This window comes from Salmo trutta, chromosome 7 (assembly GCF_901001165.1).
Source record: "Salmo trutta chromosome 7, fSalTru1.1, whole genome shotgun sequence".
NCBI classification, from domain to species: domain Eukaryota; kingdom Metazoa; phylum Chordata; class Actinopteri; order Salmoniformes; family Salmonidae; genus Salmo; species Salmo trutta.
Window position 1 is genome coordinate 10,739,568 of NC_042963.1, and position 16,377 is coordinate 10,755,944.

At 42.3% G+C, this 16,377-nt stretch overlaps 1 protein-coding gene across 2 annotated transcripts in view; it reads left to right on the forward strand.

Annotated features, from left to right (window-relative positions):
• Window positions 1-6,880: 6,880 nt before the first annotated feature.
• LOC115196925 (zinc finger CCHC domain-containing protein 14-like) overlaps window positions 6,881-16,377 on the forward strand; it is a 30,304-nt gene continuing 20,807 nt past the window's right edge. For both annotated transcript variants that reach the window (XM_029757951.1, XM_029757953.1), the window contains exons 1-2: window positions 6,881-8,391; window positions 10,968-11,094. In XM_029757951.1, coding sequence (XP_029613811.1) covers window positions 7,750-8,391; window positions 10,968-11,094 — 769 coding nt within the window. In that variant the 5' untranslated portion in view covers window positions 6,881-7,749. The remainder of the gene's footprint in view (window positions 8,392-10,967; window positions 11,095-16,377) is intronic.

The window sequence follows — 16,377 nt, forward strand, 5'->3', positions numbered from 1 at the left end:
TCCATTACATTTATGGGGGGTCAATTAAGGACGACATCCTCTTCTGCAAACCACAGGACAACAGGAGAGGATATTTTTAAAGTACTGGACAGCTTTGTGACATCAAATGGACTTTGGTGGTCAAGATGTGTTGGTATCTGTACTGATGGCGCAAAAGCCATGACAGGGAGACATAGTGGAGGGGTAACGTGTGTGCAAGTAGTTGCTCCTGACACCACTTGGGTACACTGCAGCATCCACCGAGAGGCTCTTGCTGCCAAAGGAATGCCTGACAGCTTGAAAGTCGTTTTGGACACTACAGTGAAAATGGTTAGCTTTGTTCAAGCAATGCCTGTGAACTCTCGTGTATTTTCTGCACTATGCAATGATATGGGCAGCGACCATGTAACACTTTTACAACCTACAGAAGTGCACTGGTTATCAAGGGGCAAAGTATTAACATGTTTTTTTTAATTGAGAGATAAGATTACATTTTTCTTTACTTAAAGAAAACTTTCTTTACTTTCTTTACTTAGATTAACAAGGACAACACACTGGTCTTTCCATCAATGTATGATTTTTGTGTGTGCAGATGAACTCAAGCTTACGGACAATGTCAAATGTGATATAGCGAAGCACCTCAGTGAGTTGGGTGCGCAATTATGCAAGTACTTTCCCAAAACGGATGACAGAAACAACTGGATTCATTATCCCTTTCATGCCCTGCCTCCAGTCCACTTACCGATATCTGAACAAGAGAGCCTCATCGAAATTGCAACAAGCGGTTCTGTGAAAATTGAATTTAATCAGAAGCCACTGACAGATTTCTGGATTGGGCTGTGCTCAGAGTATCCTGCCTTGGCAAATCGCGCTGTTAAAACATTGATGCCCTTTGCAACCACGTACCTATGCGAGAGTGGATTCTCGGCCCTCACTAGCATGAAAACTAAATACATGCACAGACTGTGTGTGGAAAATGATTTAAGACTGAGACTCTCTCCAATACAACCAAACATTGCAGAGTTATATGCATCCTTTCAAGCATACCCTTCTCATTAACCGGTGGTGAGTTATTCACAATTTTAGATGAACAAATAAGGTTTTATATGTAAGATGGCTAAATAAAGAGCAAAATTGTTGATTATTTGTCAGAGACAACGAAAAACAGCTGCCTCTGATTGGGAACCATACTAGGGCAACAAAGAAATAGAAACATAAGATATGCCCACCCAAGACAAACCCTGACCTAACAAAATAGAGAATAAAAAAGGCTCTAAGGTCAGGGCGTGACATTATTATAATATTATTATTTGTGCCCTGGTCCTATAAGAGCTCTTTATCACTTCCCACGAGCCAGGTTGTGACAAAAACTCACACTCATTCTTATGTTTAATAAATGTATCGTATAGTGTGTGTGTGACAAGCTTACAATGATGGCAAAAATCTAAATTTGAGAGTGCTAGCTAGTGGCTGTTAGATTTGGGTATGTCATTTCAGGCAAAATTTTCAAAAAAGGGTTCGATCCTTAAGAGGTTTTAACCAGAGTGTGTGTGTGTGCTGCCAAATCAGGCTGTTGGTACTACAGTGCATCAAAGCATTAACTAATGTGGACATCTACTGGTTGTTTATGGGAAGTGCAAGGTCATATATAAGAGGTAAAAATGCTTTACAACAAGCTCAGAAAACTTTAAATTCTCATTAGGTGAAATTCAAGATTACCATATGCAAATAGCACTCAATGTTTATGATCACAGCCTGTATGAGGTTGCAGGTTAGTTTTTTGTTGTTGTGAATCTTGTTCTGGAGGCAGCTCTGCAGAGTGGTCACTAGCTGGCACAGCCACAAAGTCATAAAATCTGATTTGAAATATAACCATAACTTTAACCATACTGTTAACCCTAACCTTAACCACACTGCTAACCCTAATGCCTAATCCTAACCTTAAATTAAGACCAAAAACCACATTTTAGTTTTAATGAATTTTTACAATATTGCCAATTTAGACTTTGCAGCTGGCCAAATTAAGGGGAAATCAGGCCCAACTGGGCACAGACTGGGCACAGAAAGTTCAAATCAAATCAAGTTTTACAGGTTGCATACACATATTTTGCAGATGTTATTACAGTTGTAGCGAAATGCTTATGTTCCTAGCTCCAACAGTGCAGTAATAACAATACACGCAAATCCCCAAAATAAAAAGTAGGCTAAGGAATTAAGAAATATAGAAATATTAAAGCAAGCAATGTCAGACTCCTGAATATAAATATACAGTGCATTCGGAAAGTATTCAGACCCTTTCCCTTTTTCCACATTTTGTTATTTTACAGCCTTACTTAAATACATGTTTTCCTCATCAATCTACACACAATATACCATAATGACAAAGCAAAAATACGTTTTTAGAAATGTTTGCAAATGTTTGTTTTTTAAAATACAGAAATAACTTATTTATATAAGTATTCAGACGTTTCGTTATGAGACTCGAAATGAGCTCAGGTGCATCCTGTTTCCATTGATCATCCTTGAGATGTTTCTACAACTTGATTGGAGTCCACCTGTGTTAAATTCAATTGATTAGACATGATTTGGAAAGGCACACACACCTGTCTATATAAGGCCCCACAGTTGACAGCGCATGTAAGAGCAAAAACCAGCCATGAGGGTACCAAAACATTTCTGCAGCACTGAAGATCCCCAAGAACACAGTGCCCTCCATCATTCTTAAACGGAAGAAGTTTGGAACCACCAAGACTCTTTCTTTCTGGCCGGCCGGTCAAACTGAGCAATTGGGGGAGAAGGGCCTTGGTCAGGGAGGTGACCAAGAACCCGATGTTCACTCTAGAGTTCCTCTGTGGAGATGGGTGAACCCTCCAGAAGGACAACCATCTCTGCAGCACTCCACTAATCAGGCCTTTGTGGTAGAGTGGCCAGACAGAAGCCACTCCTCAGTAAAATTCATATGACAGCCCTTTGGAGTTTGCCGAAAGGCACCTAAAGGACTCTCAGACCTTGAGAAACAAGATTCTCTGGTCTGATGAAACCAAGATTGAACTCTTTGGCCTGAATGCCAAGGGTCACATCTGGTGGAAACCTGGCACCATCGTTATGGTGAAATCATGGTGGTGGCAGCATCATGCTGTGGGGATGTTTTTCAGCGGCAGGGACTGGGAGACTAGTCAGGATCGAGGGAAAGATGAACAATGCAAAGTACAGAGAGATCCTTGATGAAAACCTGCTCCAGAGCGCTCAGGACCTCAGACTGGGGCGAAGGTTCACCTTCCAACAGGACAACAACCCTAAGCACACAGCCATGACAACACAATAGTTGCTTCGGGACAAGTCTCTGAAAATCCTTGAGTGGTCCAGCCAGAGCCCGGACTTGAACCCGATCGAACATCTTTGGAGAGACTTGAAAATAGCTGTGCACCAACGCTCCCCATCCAACCTGACAGAGCTTGAGAGGATTTGCAGAGAAGAATGGGAAACTCCCCAAATACAGGTGTGCCAAGCTTGTAGGTTCATACCCAAGAATACTTGAGGCTGTAATCGCTGACAAAGGTGCTTCAACAAAGTACTGAGTAAAGAGTCTGAATACTTATATAAATGTGATATTTCTGTTTTTTTGCAAACAAAATCGAAAAACCAGTTTTTGCTTTGTCATTATGGGGTATTGTGTGTAGATTGATGAGGGGAAAAAACAATTTCATAAATTTTGGAATAAGGCTGTAATGTAACAAAATGTGGAAAAAGTCAAGGGGTCTGAATACTTCCAAATGCACTGAATACGTATATGATGGTGTGTATAGACACTATGGACAGTATATGAATAGAAAATGTTTGTACAGCAGTAGATATATAGGATGAGTCTTTTCTAGGATACAGTATATACATATGAAGTGGGCAAAACAGTATGTAAACATTATTAAAGTGTTCAATGACTATGTAAATATGGTAGTAGTTTCTAAGGTGCAGGGTTGAGGACCGGGTCGAAGCTGGCTAGTGGTGTCTATTTAACAGTCCGATGGCCTGGAGATAGAAGCTGTTTTTCAGTCTCTCGGTCCCAGCTTTGATGCACGTGTAGTGTCAACTGTTCAACTTCTAGTTTTGATTTACATTGTATTGAGTTTTCAATAATTGTGAGTTTGAAGTAAAATCAACAAAACATTTCACAATGCCATTGGATTTAGGTTAAAAGCTAGGTGAACAAAAATACAAAATGCCCTTACAATGATGACAAGGCTTCCCTGTGGCTCAGTTGGTAGAGCATGGTGTTTGCAATGCCAGCATGGTGTGTGCAATGCCAGGGTTGTGGGTTCAAGTCCCACGGGGGGCCAGTACATAAACAAATGCGTGAAATGAAATGTATGCATTCACTACTGTAAGTCGCTCTGGATAAGAGCATCTGCTAAATGACTAAAATGTAAAAAAATGACTGGTTGTAAATCCAACTAGTTTTCAATGTTGATTTAACATCATCATATTGATTATTTGGGGGTTAAAATGACGTGGAAACAATGTTGATTCAATCAGTTTTTGCCCAGTTGGTCAGTCCTGCCTCCAGGACAGGACTCATGAGAATAAATGTCAATCTGCTATGAGGTCAAGGAAAGACATTCCATTAGAAAATACTCAAACATCAAACAAGTGCATCTTTCAACAATATATGAATGCATTACACACATTAGAAATATGTTTGCAATAATATATACTATTAATACAAAAGTATGTGGACATCCCTTCAAATTAGTGGATAAGGCTATTTCAGCCACACCCGTTGCTGACAGGTGTACAAAATCGAGCTCACAGCCATGCAATCTCCATAGACAAACGTTGACAATCAAATGGCCTTACTGAAGACCTCAGTGACTTTCAACGTGGCACTGTCATAGGATACCACCTTTCCAACTAGTCAGTTTGTCAAATTTCTGCCCTGCTAGAGCTGCCGCGGTCAACTGTAAGTGCTGTTATTGTGAAGTGGAAACGTCTAGGAGCAACAACGGCTCAGCCGCGAAGTAGTAGGCCACACAACCTCACAGAATGGGACTACCGAGTGCTGAAGTGTGTAGCGCATAGAAATAATTTGTCCTTGGTTGCAACACTCACTACCGAGTTCAAACTGCCTCTGGAAGCAACGTCAGCACAATAACTATTAGTCGGGAACTTCATGAAATGGGTTTTCATGGCAGAGCAGCCACACACAAGCCTAAGATCACCACGCGCAATGCCAAGCATTGGCTGGAGTGGTGTAAGCTCACCGCCATTGGACTCTGGAGCAGTGGAAATGCGTTCTCTTGAGTGATGAATCACGCTTCACCATCTGGCAATCCCACGGATGAATCTGGGTTTGGCGGATGCAAGGAGAACACTACCTGCCCCGATTGCCAACTGTAAAGTCTGGTGGAGGAGGAATAATGGTCTGGGGCTGTTTTTCATGGTTTGGGCTAGGTCCCTTAGTTCCAGTGAATGGAAATCTTAACGCTACAGCATATAATGACATAGTAGACGATTGTGTGCTTCCAACTTTGTGGCAGCAGTTTGGGGAAAGCGAGGTCCATACAGAAATTGTTTGTCGAGATCAGTGTGGAAGAACTAGACTAGCCTGCACAGAGCCTTGATCTCATCCCCATCGAACACCTTTGGGATGAATTGGAACACCGACTGTGAACCAGGCCTAATTGCCCAACATCAGTGCCCGACCTCACTAATGCTCTTGTGGCTGAATGGAAGCAAGTCCCCACAGCAATGTTCCATCATGTAGTGCAGGTGTTCCCAAACTGGGCAATCCCCAGTGGTATGCACAATGCTGTCGGGGGTACACGAAATAAAATGTGATTCACATTTAAAAATATTTTTCTTTTTACATAATTTTTTTAATAATAATTCACATTTTCAAACAGTACATTTATATCGCAGACATTTAGAAACGAAACATGACAATTTGAAAAATAAGCCACAGGAGTTTTTTTAGCGAGAAAAAAGGCGACTTTCGAGTAGTAAGACATGTATAAAAGCAACAGATACCATTAATAAGAAGGGTCTAGAAGCGTCTTATGTTGTGAGCTACCGAGTGGCTAGGACAGGCAAGCCCCATACTATTGTGGAGGACTTAATTATTCCTGTTGCCGCAGATATGGCTGGGACAATGCTTGGGGAAACGCCAAGGCTTACAAGGATGGCAAAAAACACAATTTGAGAGTGCGCTGACCCTGATGCTAGAGGGGGTACGCAGCTGGAGGTTAAATGTTTGAAGGGGTACGGGACTATAAAAAGTTTGGGAACCACTGATATCATGAAAAGCCTTCCCAGAAGAGTGGAGGCTGTTATAGCAGCAAAAGGGATAGAACTACATATTAATGCCCATGATTTAGGAATGACGTTCGACGAGCAAGTTTCCACATACTTTTGGTCGTGTAGTGTATTTCTCAAAATGTCTTTTTTTTTACGCCATAGTCAGAACAAGCTAGAGTACAGATCCACTGTAAAATAAAGGCCATGCACCAAACAATGCACACCTCCAGAGTGACGCTATGGAAATGGAAATTCCAGAAGTTCCCAAACGTCATCACTGTTCTGCTCTCTCTTTTCTGCTGCTCGGCTTTAATATTAGTTTGAAAATATATTTGATGACAAAAGATGCCATATGCATATGTCTTTAAAACGATACACTTCCTCAAATCCTAGGCTTTAGAGGGTGACTTGCTCTTTAAAAAGTACAGTACCTCGTTGACCAAATCGGAGAGTTGTATGTATGAGCGCATATGAAAAAGATGTGTAGTGCGGATACTTTTCTGACCAATCACAACAGCAGCTGGGATTACTGACAAGATGTTCACCCAATCGAAGTGGCTATTTTTCAGTTAATGGGCTTATCTGGCAGAGTTTGGGATAATTTATCACACAGCTGTTTTTCTCGATTTCAGGGTTATGACAGAATGGAAGGGAGTGGGCGTATTCCTTGAATTGCATTTCGAAAAAGTTTAACGAAAAGATAATCCTTGTCGTTATTTCTCTGGAACAAATCTGGATGCGCCACTTATTATGCTTACGACCAATAGGATTTAACTAAATAGTTTACGTTTAAACTTTAACCCTAAGGTAGCTGGCTGCAGTTCATACATACAGTTTATGGTCTTGTTTATTGGCCGACGCTCTCAGAAGTTCAACGAATGCCATGCGGATTCCCATCGAAAAGTGTTGTTTTACAGGGGGAAATCAGAGAGTTGCGCCTCTGACACTGGAAGTAAAGTATCTCTGTGTGTAATACTTATATGGTATTTTTCATTTCAATCTACTTCATGGAGGAATGTGCATGATCTGTTCCATAATCGATTGACGTGGGGACCTCCGGGGACTGGCAGAGAAAACCTGGATGACTGGAGAGTTGGCACTACGCTGAGCCTCGCAGTACAGTAAACCCAGACTCATGCTTTTGTTTATAGACTTTCACCTGAACAACGTTTTGGATGCATATTTCAACAATGTTGCGACTGGCCTGTAAACAAATAAAGCGGGCGTGCGGTAGGCCCAACTTGTGTTTCCGAAAACTCAAGTGGTCCTGAATACGATTTTTGTCAAAAGAATAACCAGGTGAACGTTCACAAAATAACTGTTCCGGCACCCGAATTTCTGCACTCTTTTGTTTCAAGTTTGTTATAGTAGGCCTAGATGGAGTTTTGGCTTACTCATTTTAGTCTTGCCATTTTATTATTTTTAGGCCTAATTACAAGCAACAAAATAATATATGTTTTAAATTTGTGAGTCGCTGTTAAAATGGTTGAAAATCGGTGCTCCGTTCAAAGGGAAGGGGTCTACCACTGGTTCTCGATATTGAACTCGGCCCAGAGAGCTGAGTTCCTTTGTGGGCTTTTGGACCTCTGTGTTCCAATCGAACTACGCTTCCTCGGGTCATGCTTGGAAGACTTAGCCCGCAAGGACTATCACTCCCTCAGGGACGCCGAGATCAAAGCCAACAACCCCGCTGACCTCTCGAACCTTACCAACATCACCGACGACGTCGTGAGGAGCAAGCTGCTCATCTCCCTCGCGCTTCTCAACTCCGACAACCGAGATGCGGCGGGTGTTCTCTTCCGAACGCTCACGCACATCGACAGCGTCATCAACAACTATGGCCTGCAGCTCAACGATGGACGAACGGGGGAGCAGTTCCTTCTCCTCTTCACCATGGCATCCAATCATCCGGCGTTCAGCTTTCACCAGAAACAGGTGCTAAGACAGGAGCTGACCCAGATCCAGGAGATCCTGCAGGTCACCTGTGGAGAGCAGCAGGCCGGGACTGGAGGCTGCAGCGGGACTGGCGCGCTGGCCACCCTGTCTCCCGCAACTAGCATCCCTACCTACATCACTGCGCCCACCCTCAACTCCAGTCAGGCCGGGTGTCCATGTTGTCATAAGGTAGGTAATATATTGTCCCTGTTGTCACTTACTTGACGGCTATACATATGAATGGTCTTGTGCCACTTCCAAGTTTGAGCAGCCATCAAAAACACAAAGTTGTAGGATACCTAACAAGCAAAAGAGTTAGTGAGTGCTAGTGCTAGGAGGCCAACCATAATCATTCAACAGCACCCAACACTGTCCTGGTTCTGGTATAGTGGTATAGTCTAGGTATAGTCCGCTCGTTTCTGGTAATGATGTTGTACAAGGGCCTTCACATCCTTCACAAATGCATCTTGTGGGACAGCTTTGTACCCGGTTTGGTATGAGAAGATCATATGAAGGAAAATGTTTTGTGGTTACACTGTAGGCCTACATTATTTATAACCGATTGAGAATAGAGTGTTGTTACACTGTAAGAACACTGTAATATACCTGCTCCTTTTACTTGTGAGGGTTTTCCCCGTTATAGCGCTTCCCCTGTTTCCAGGTCAGGTTGAGACAAACTCTTAGGAAAGTGACCTGAAAGGAATTCATTTAACTAAACAAACATGTTTTTCACTGGCCCCCCAGGGACATGTCTGTCGGTTGTCCCCGACCATTGGTGGTCCCCCTGAGTCCTGAACATTCACTCACAATGTCTGCCTGTAGATTCAGCATTACTTTTACTTCTCTGGAGAACCGGATGTCAACACAGCAATGTGGGAATAGGAAACCACGTCTTCCTTGTTAACAAAATATACAGCGTTCTTTGGTTTTAAGATTGATTGCAAAGCGTTCTGAATGATGTTATGACAGTTTAATGACGAACATCAGGAATATTACTATTTACAAAAACAACCTCTAGATACATCTGGAAATGTGTGTGTGTGTGTGTGCGTGTGCATATGCGTGTCTGCACTGGCGTGTGTGTTTGAAAGAGAGTAAAGGACACTTAAAAGGCCAAATATAATGTTACAAATGAAAAAGGAACCGTAAACCATCAGTTGGATTTGAACACATTGGCACACAGGTTTAGGATCACTACGAAGGCCTGTTTGTCATTGGTTTAAATCAGAGACACACAGCAGACAAACACAGGGCCGTTCAAACTCGTGGCTGAGAGGAAAGTCCCCTGCCTGCTCAAAGGAAAGTGGTTGGTTGTATTTAGTGTTGTTTTGGTCTTGGCCTCCGTTAAGTGCAGGCCAGCACATTTCTCAACACTGAAATCAGTCAACCCTCCGGTGAATCACCAGGAAGCTCTGATTGCTGCTCTCTCTGACTGTTCGAAGAAGAAGCCTTTACGGTCACCCTAACCCGATCAGACATGAAATATAAACCACACTCACATATTAATCATTCAGTAAATTATAAACTTATGGTGATGAGGGATGAGAAGAAAGTCAATGAAAAAGCTCACACATTTGTTATTAGATAATGTACTACTTTATTTGGGGTTTAAGCCTTCAGGGAAAAAGGCAGGAGGAACTCCTTAGTGGTGTTTCAGGATGTTATCTGCCAGGACCTTTGCCACTGTCATGCCCGTTTCAGTTCTAAACCTCAGCTCATGTAGCTAGCATCTCTCCTAACAGCAGGATTTCCCCTTTTCCTCTAGAAAAATAGAAGATTTGGCAGGAGTCGATGCGGATGTGGCAGTAGCACACTGTAAAGCATACCTAATTGGTTTCAGAGCTTGTCTGTGTGTGTTTCTGTTGCTGCTTGGGTGAGCATGTGTGCTGTGTGACCTCTGCTGTTAAACACATCAGCCTCACCACTGAGAGTGCTTCAAAAAGGAAAGAAAGACACAACTGTATACACATTCGGTTTGGAATCAAGCCATTCCCATGACCAATCAGTTTGAACTGCACAACTCTAGAAAATACATTTTACCGGTCAATTATTACTGAAGCAATATGTTTACTGGGCATATACAAGTAAAGACGAGCAGGATAAATTGTCCTGAAATAACATAAGAGTAGACCACCTAACAACAGTCCTTTTCAAACGGCTCACCTTTCCAGGAAGTTGGTTAGTTGTACAGACAAGTGTTTAGAGTAACAGTGGCTATTACTCTCCCCTAGCTGTCTTCTTGACAACTTTTCAAGGTACCTAATCACAGAGCAAGCAGGACAGACACATGCAGGACAGACACATGCTTAGTGTGTAAATGCCCACTGTCAATGGTCATAACGTGTAACTCTTAAGACAATGAAGGCTACTGTGAAAGAGCTCTAACATTTTGTGAAAGACCAGCTTTCCATCTCTATAAGAGGTTAAAGGGGCACTTCATCACTTTTTAACCTTATATTCAGTATCTCCAGCACCATACCATTGTCTATGTGAAAACAGTGATTTATTATGTTCTGTAGATAAAAAGTCCTGAAAAAATGACTCCCTAAGAGGTCAACAGAGGTCATTTTCAAATGAATTCAGTGATTTTGAAATAATATATGTGTGACCCTGTCTCTTACCTCTTTGAGTCATGGTAGAATGTGAGAGACAGTCTGAAAAGGCTGTCAAGGTGCTGAAAGATGACATCCGTAAACTTCTAACTACTTCTGACCATGGTATGAATTTCTGACTACTTGACCTGAGCTTTGACCCCTGTTTCACAGACATCGCACCGAGAGGATGGGGCAGGGCGAGTGGACGAGGGGATTGGTCCAGAACCTATGCCTCACATGACATCTCTCTCATGCAAGGAGCTGCCAGTCAAGGTGCATGTTGGGAAACCGGGCAAAGGTGAGACACAGAACTTTGCTCTGACATACTTATACGGTACACAGAAATCTGTCACACTTATCTACCCTGTCTGCGTACGAGACAGGACAGGACATCCCGGTGACAGTAAGGGTCAAGGCTCTCTCCGACAACGTCACACACTAGTATGGGAATCTTGAGTTCAAAGGTAATACGTTGTCAGTCAGTCAGTATGTGTCTTTAGAATAAGCAGTTCGGTTTGTGCCAGACACTCACACATGCACCCAGAACAAGAAACCACACGCTGAAACACCGAAATCCACAAACCAGGCTCATTGAGGAATGTGGAGGCATGCTTGCCGTACTGCCCTCCCCCTATCAGAATGGGAAGGGAGAAAGATGGTCATATATCTAGTTCTCGATCTGAGGGAGCGCCGTGGTGCAGTGAAGGGCATCAGTGTTATGTTTTACACATTGCTACGCTGCTCTGGTCCGGATGGAGCAGCTGCTGCAGGAATCTGCCATCATCCTCTGTTTCACACTTCTCATTCTGTCATTTTTCAATCTCTCCTTTACACTGTACATACTGTACCTCTCACACACTACTGAACACTTCTACTGCTATGTGGAAGGATGTTTACAACCTTTACTCTACTAGAGTATCACTTTAGTATTTAGGTATTTGTTATGAGGAGGAATACTAAAGTATATATGCTATTCAATCAGAGTGTAGCAGGCTGTTGTCTACTTCTCCTTAGTACAATCTTTTGAAATATTTGCTGTGAGGCTGTAAACAGACCGGAATATACACTTGAACACTTGCATTGAGTTATTTGAAGGTCCCAGACACTACAGCTATAAATATTGTATGTTTCTTGGTTGTCTGCTTTCTTTTCTATCTCTTTTCTTCTTGTTGGCTGGACCAACACACAGATGTTGAATCCAAGAGTGGTCACATGTTCTGTAATTCACGAGCCACGTTTTCTTCTCCAGTTTTGGAAAGTTTAGTCTGGAGGTGGGACGGAGTGGGGGGAAAATGGGAAATGATGACCTCAGCAATGTGTCTTTTCTCCGAAGTTCTCAAAATAGGCAGTAGATGGTAGTGCAGTAGAAGTTCTAAGTTCTAGATTCCTCATCTTTGATTCACTGTGCACTATCTTGTAGGTAGAAGTGACAGGTCACTGGATTGTTTGAGGATTGGATTGTCACTGGATTGTACTGTAACACACACTGTGTCAGTGTGCAGGATTGTCTTTTATCTGAAGGTAGTGCAAATATTAAGGGGGTTGATCGTTTTTTTGAAGTGTGCCTGTGGGTTAAAGAGTTGATAGTTAGAGGAGCATGTTAAGCTGGGGTCTAATATTGCTTTGAAAGGAGCAGGTCTCTCGGTTACTCAATAGGATTGGCCCTTTCGTTTTCTGGTAACCCAATGCTGAGTTAGCTACACTACTTCATGGCTAGGGCTGCGTGCCTGTCATCAGCAGCACAAAGCAGGGCAAGCATACCTCCAAGCACACACACACACACACACACATACACACATACACACACACACAGTGGCAAGAGTGCACTTGTTATTCAAACATGCAGATAGTGAATGACTATTATTTTGTAATGCAATCTTGGTTTTGGTGTCATTATCATAATACACAACACGAAAGATGCTGATAATGCACAAAAGAGAATATCTACTTTTGTGTGTCTTTGTGTGACAGTGTATTTTCACAGGGTGCAATATGTAACCAGATCTGTTAGAATGGCAGAATGCCCTGGATTAACGAGTCTGGCACCAGGCATGTGGAGCCTCCAGCAGCTGCTGCCTGCTGGGCACAGGGCAGGGCAGGGTGCTGAGGGAGAGGCAAGGTGGTAGAGGGCAGTGGGCTGGGTACCTGGGCACTGTGGGCAGTGGGCTGGGTGGCTGGACAGAGGGCTGGGCAGTGGGCTGGGTGGCTGGGCAGTGGGTTGGGTGGATGGGCACTGTGGGCTGGGTGGATGGGCAGTGGGCTGGGTGGATGGGCAGTGGGATGGGCAGTGGGCTGGGCAGTGGGCTGGGTGGATGGGCAGTGGGCTGGGCAATGGGCTGGGTGGATGGGCAGTGGGATGGGCAGTGGGCTGGGTGGATCAGCAGGGGGCTGGGTGGCTGCCCTTTTCACATGTTGAGCTGAAGTTTCACATGAAACCATATTTTCAAATGTATTAAATTTAGAGTTCATATATTAACACCACCTTTTCGCATGTGAAAAGAAAAACATGTTTACACCTCAAATGTGAAATGTGCAGTTTTACATGTGAAAAACTTTCTCATGTGAAAATCTCACTTTCACATGTGGAATAGCATTTTCACATGTAAAAAACAATCACATGATTTTCATATAAGCCCTTGGGCTTCCAACCACACCTGCACCCAGTTTTGTTTTGATCTGTATTGTTGTCTACCACATGCTTTCTTTGGTGAAAATAAATAAAACTAAATAAATAAAACTAAAACATGTAAGAAAATTAGATGGCCAAAAATCTCACTTTCACATGTGGAATTGCATCTTCACATGTAAAAAACAATCACATGTAAAAATCACATTTGCAGTTTCACATGTAATAAAACTCCACATGTGAAAATCTCACTTTCACATGTGGAATTGCATTTTCACATGTGGTGGTGAAATAGTGTTTTTCTCCTCACGTCTAAATGTGGTGTTAACATGTTGCTGTAGCAATGTTTCACACATGAAATTGCAAATGATGTAATGCCATTCTATAAAAGGTTAACTTAGCCTACCTGACTATATTAATTAATGTGTGTTAAAAATAATGATTTCTTATTTCTGAGTCATCCATACTGAGTGTAACTGCTGCAGGCGCACGCCTCTCTTTTTCATACGTTGGTCAATGACTGTCGGAAGTTCATCACCAAGTATATTTTTTATTCGATAAGTAGCTGTTGTGTTGCTAGGGCATACTTAATAATGCTGTTTGATTGCTCAGTTCTTGTGGACTAAAATAAGTTTCATTATTCAGGGCAACTTACATTAGTGAACACATTCATTTTCATACTGGTCTCCCATGGGAATCAAACCCACAACCCTGGCATTGCAAGAGCCTTGCTTTACCAACTAAGGACTTCACCTCTTCCAAGCAATCAGCAATCAGTGCTGGGAGGTGTGTCTTTCACCTCTGCAGGGAAATGAATGCAGGTACTTCAGTCTCCCCTGTTTTTTCAGCGGTGGCAGTATTGTGAAGTGGTAATGTTGTCTCTGAAACAAAGACACTCTTCTGAGTTGTTCTGTTGAGTTGTTCGAGGAGGGAAAGAGAGGAAGGCTCCACACCACTCTCTCACTTGAGTATCTTTCCTTAGATTTTTTCTGATGATCTCATTTTGCTCTTTTGTAGCTTTGGTACAGTAGCTTTGGTAAAGTATTCACACCCCTTCGAAGTTTTCCACATTTTGTTGTCTTACAACCTGAATTTAAAATGGATTATATTTAGATTTTTTTTGACACTGTCCTACACACAATACCCCATAATGTCAAAGTGGAATTATGTTTTTCGAAATGTTGACAAATGAATAAAAAATGAAAAGATGAAATGTCTTGAGCCAGTTAGTATTCAAGTCCTTTGTTATGGCGAGCCTAAATAAGTTCAGGAGTTTACATATGCTTAAAAAGTCACATAATAAATTGCCTCGACTCACACTGTGTGCCATAATAGTGTTTACTGTAATTTCCGGACTATTAAGCGTACCTGAATATAAGCCGCACCCACTGAATTAAAAAAGAAATAATATTTTGAACATAAATAAGCCGCACATGTCTATAAGCCGCAGGTGCCTACCGGTACATTGAAACAAATGAACATTACACAGGCTTTAACGAAACACGGCTTGTAACAAAAATAAATAGGCTTTAACGAAACACGGCTTGTAACAAAAATAAATAGGCTTTAACGAAACACGGTTTGTAACAAAAATAAATAGGCTTTAACGAAACACGGCTTGTAACAAAAAATAAAAACATTTGCAGTAAACAGTAGCCTACCAAGAAAGTCATTGGTCACTATCTTCCTCCTCCTGTGCACTGAAACCATCTCCTTCGGTGTCGGAGTTGAATAGCCTCAGAATTGCTTCATCCGATATTGGATCGTTTTCATTGTCGCTCTCGTCACTTTCATCCGGAGGCAAATCCCCCGCTGAGCCCTCTTCAACACGCAGCAGTCCAGCCTTTCAAAACCCGTTGATTTTTTTTTTTTGTGGATTTTTTGACAATGCTCCACGCTGTCAGGACCCACTGGCAGACTTGACCATAAGTTGTTCTTCGCATGCGGCCCGTTTTAGTGAAGGATTTCTCCCCACTTGTCATCCAAGCCTCCCACTGAACACGGAGCGCCACCTTAAATGCACGATTTACACTGATGTCGAGTGGCTGCAAATACTTTGTTGTGCCCCCAGGAATCAGAGTGACAAAATTACTACCGTAATCAGAATGATGGGAAGTTTGAGAGCGCTCGATTTAATCTAAACAGTAAACAAAAAAGTTGTTTGACCTTAACCCGTTCGGCAATTTCATTGGTCTAATGAAAGCTTCATGCCGCCAAAAAACTGAGCACGTCACAGAATGTTTTTTTTTGGGGAAAACATTTTTAAAGCGGGAAAAATCCATATATTAGCCACGTCATTGTTTAAGCCGCGAGGCTCAAAGCCTGGGAAAAAAGTTGCGGCTTATAGTCCGGAAATTACAGTAACATGCTTGGGATTTTCAATGTTTGCTTTTTTATTTTTACCAATCTACGATTGAGGGACCTTACAGATAATTGTATGTGTGGGGTATAGAGATGAGGTAGTCATTAAAAAATCATGAATTTCAAACACAGATTCAACCACAGAGACCAGGGAGGTTTTCCAATGCCTCGCAAAGAAATGGCACCTATTGGTAGATGGGTGAAAATAAAAAAGTAGACATTGAAAATCCCTTTGAGCATGGTGAAGTTATTAATTACACTTTGGATGGTGTATCAATACACCAAGTCACTACAAAGATACAGGCGTCCTAACTAGGGATGCACGATATATCGCTAAGCATATCGGAATCGGACGATATTAGCTAAAAATGCCAACTTCGGCATCGGACCGATGTCTAGTTTAACGGCGATGTGCAAAACCGATGTCAAAGCAGAGGTGCATACCTATATAACGTAGGTAGTTGATGTAATGACGCCACGAAAAGTACAGCGCTACACAACAAAAGCAGAAAAATGCTAAGCGCACACTTCCAACAACTAAACAAGTTCAAGTCCATGTGGATAGAGGCGTGCTCCCACAACTGTTTCCTGAAG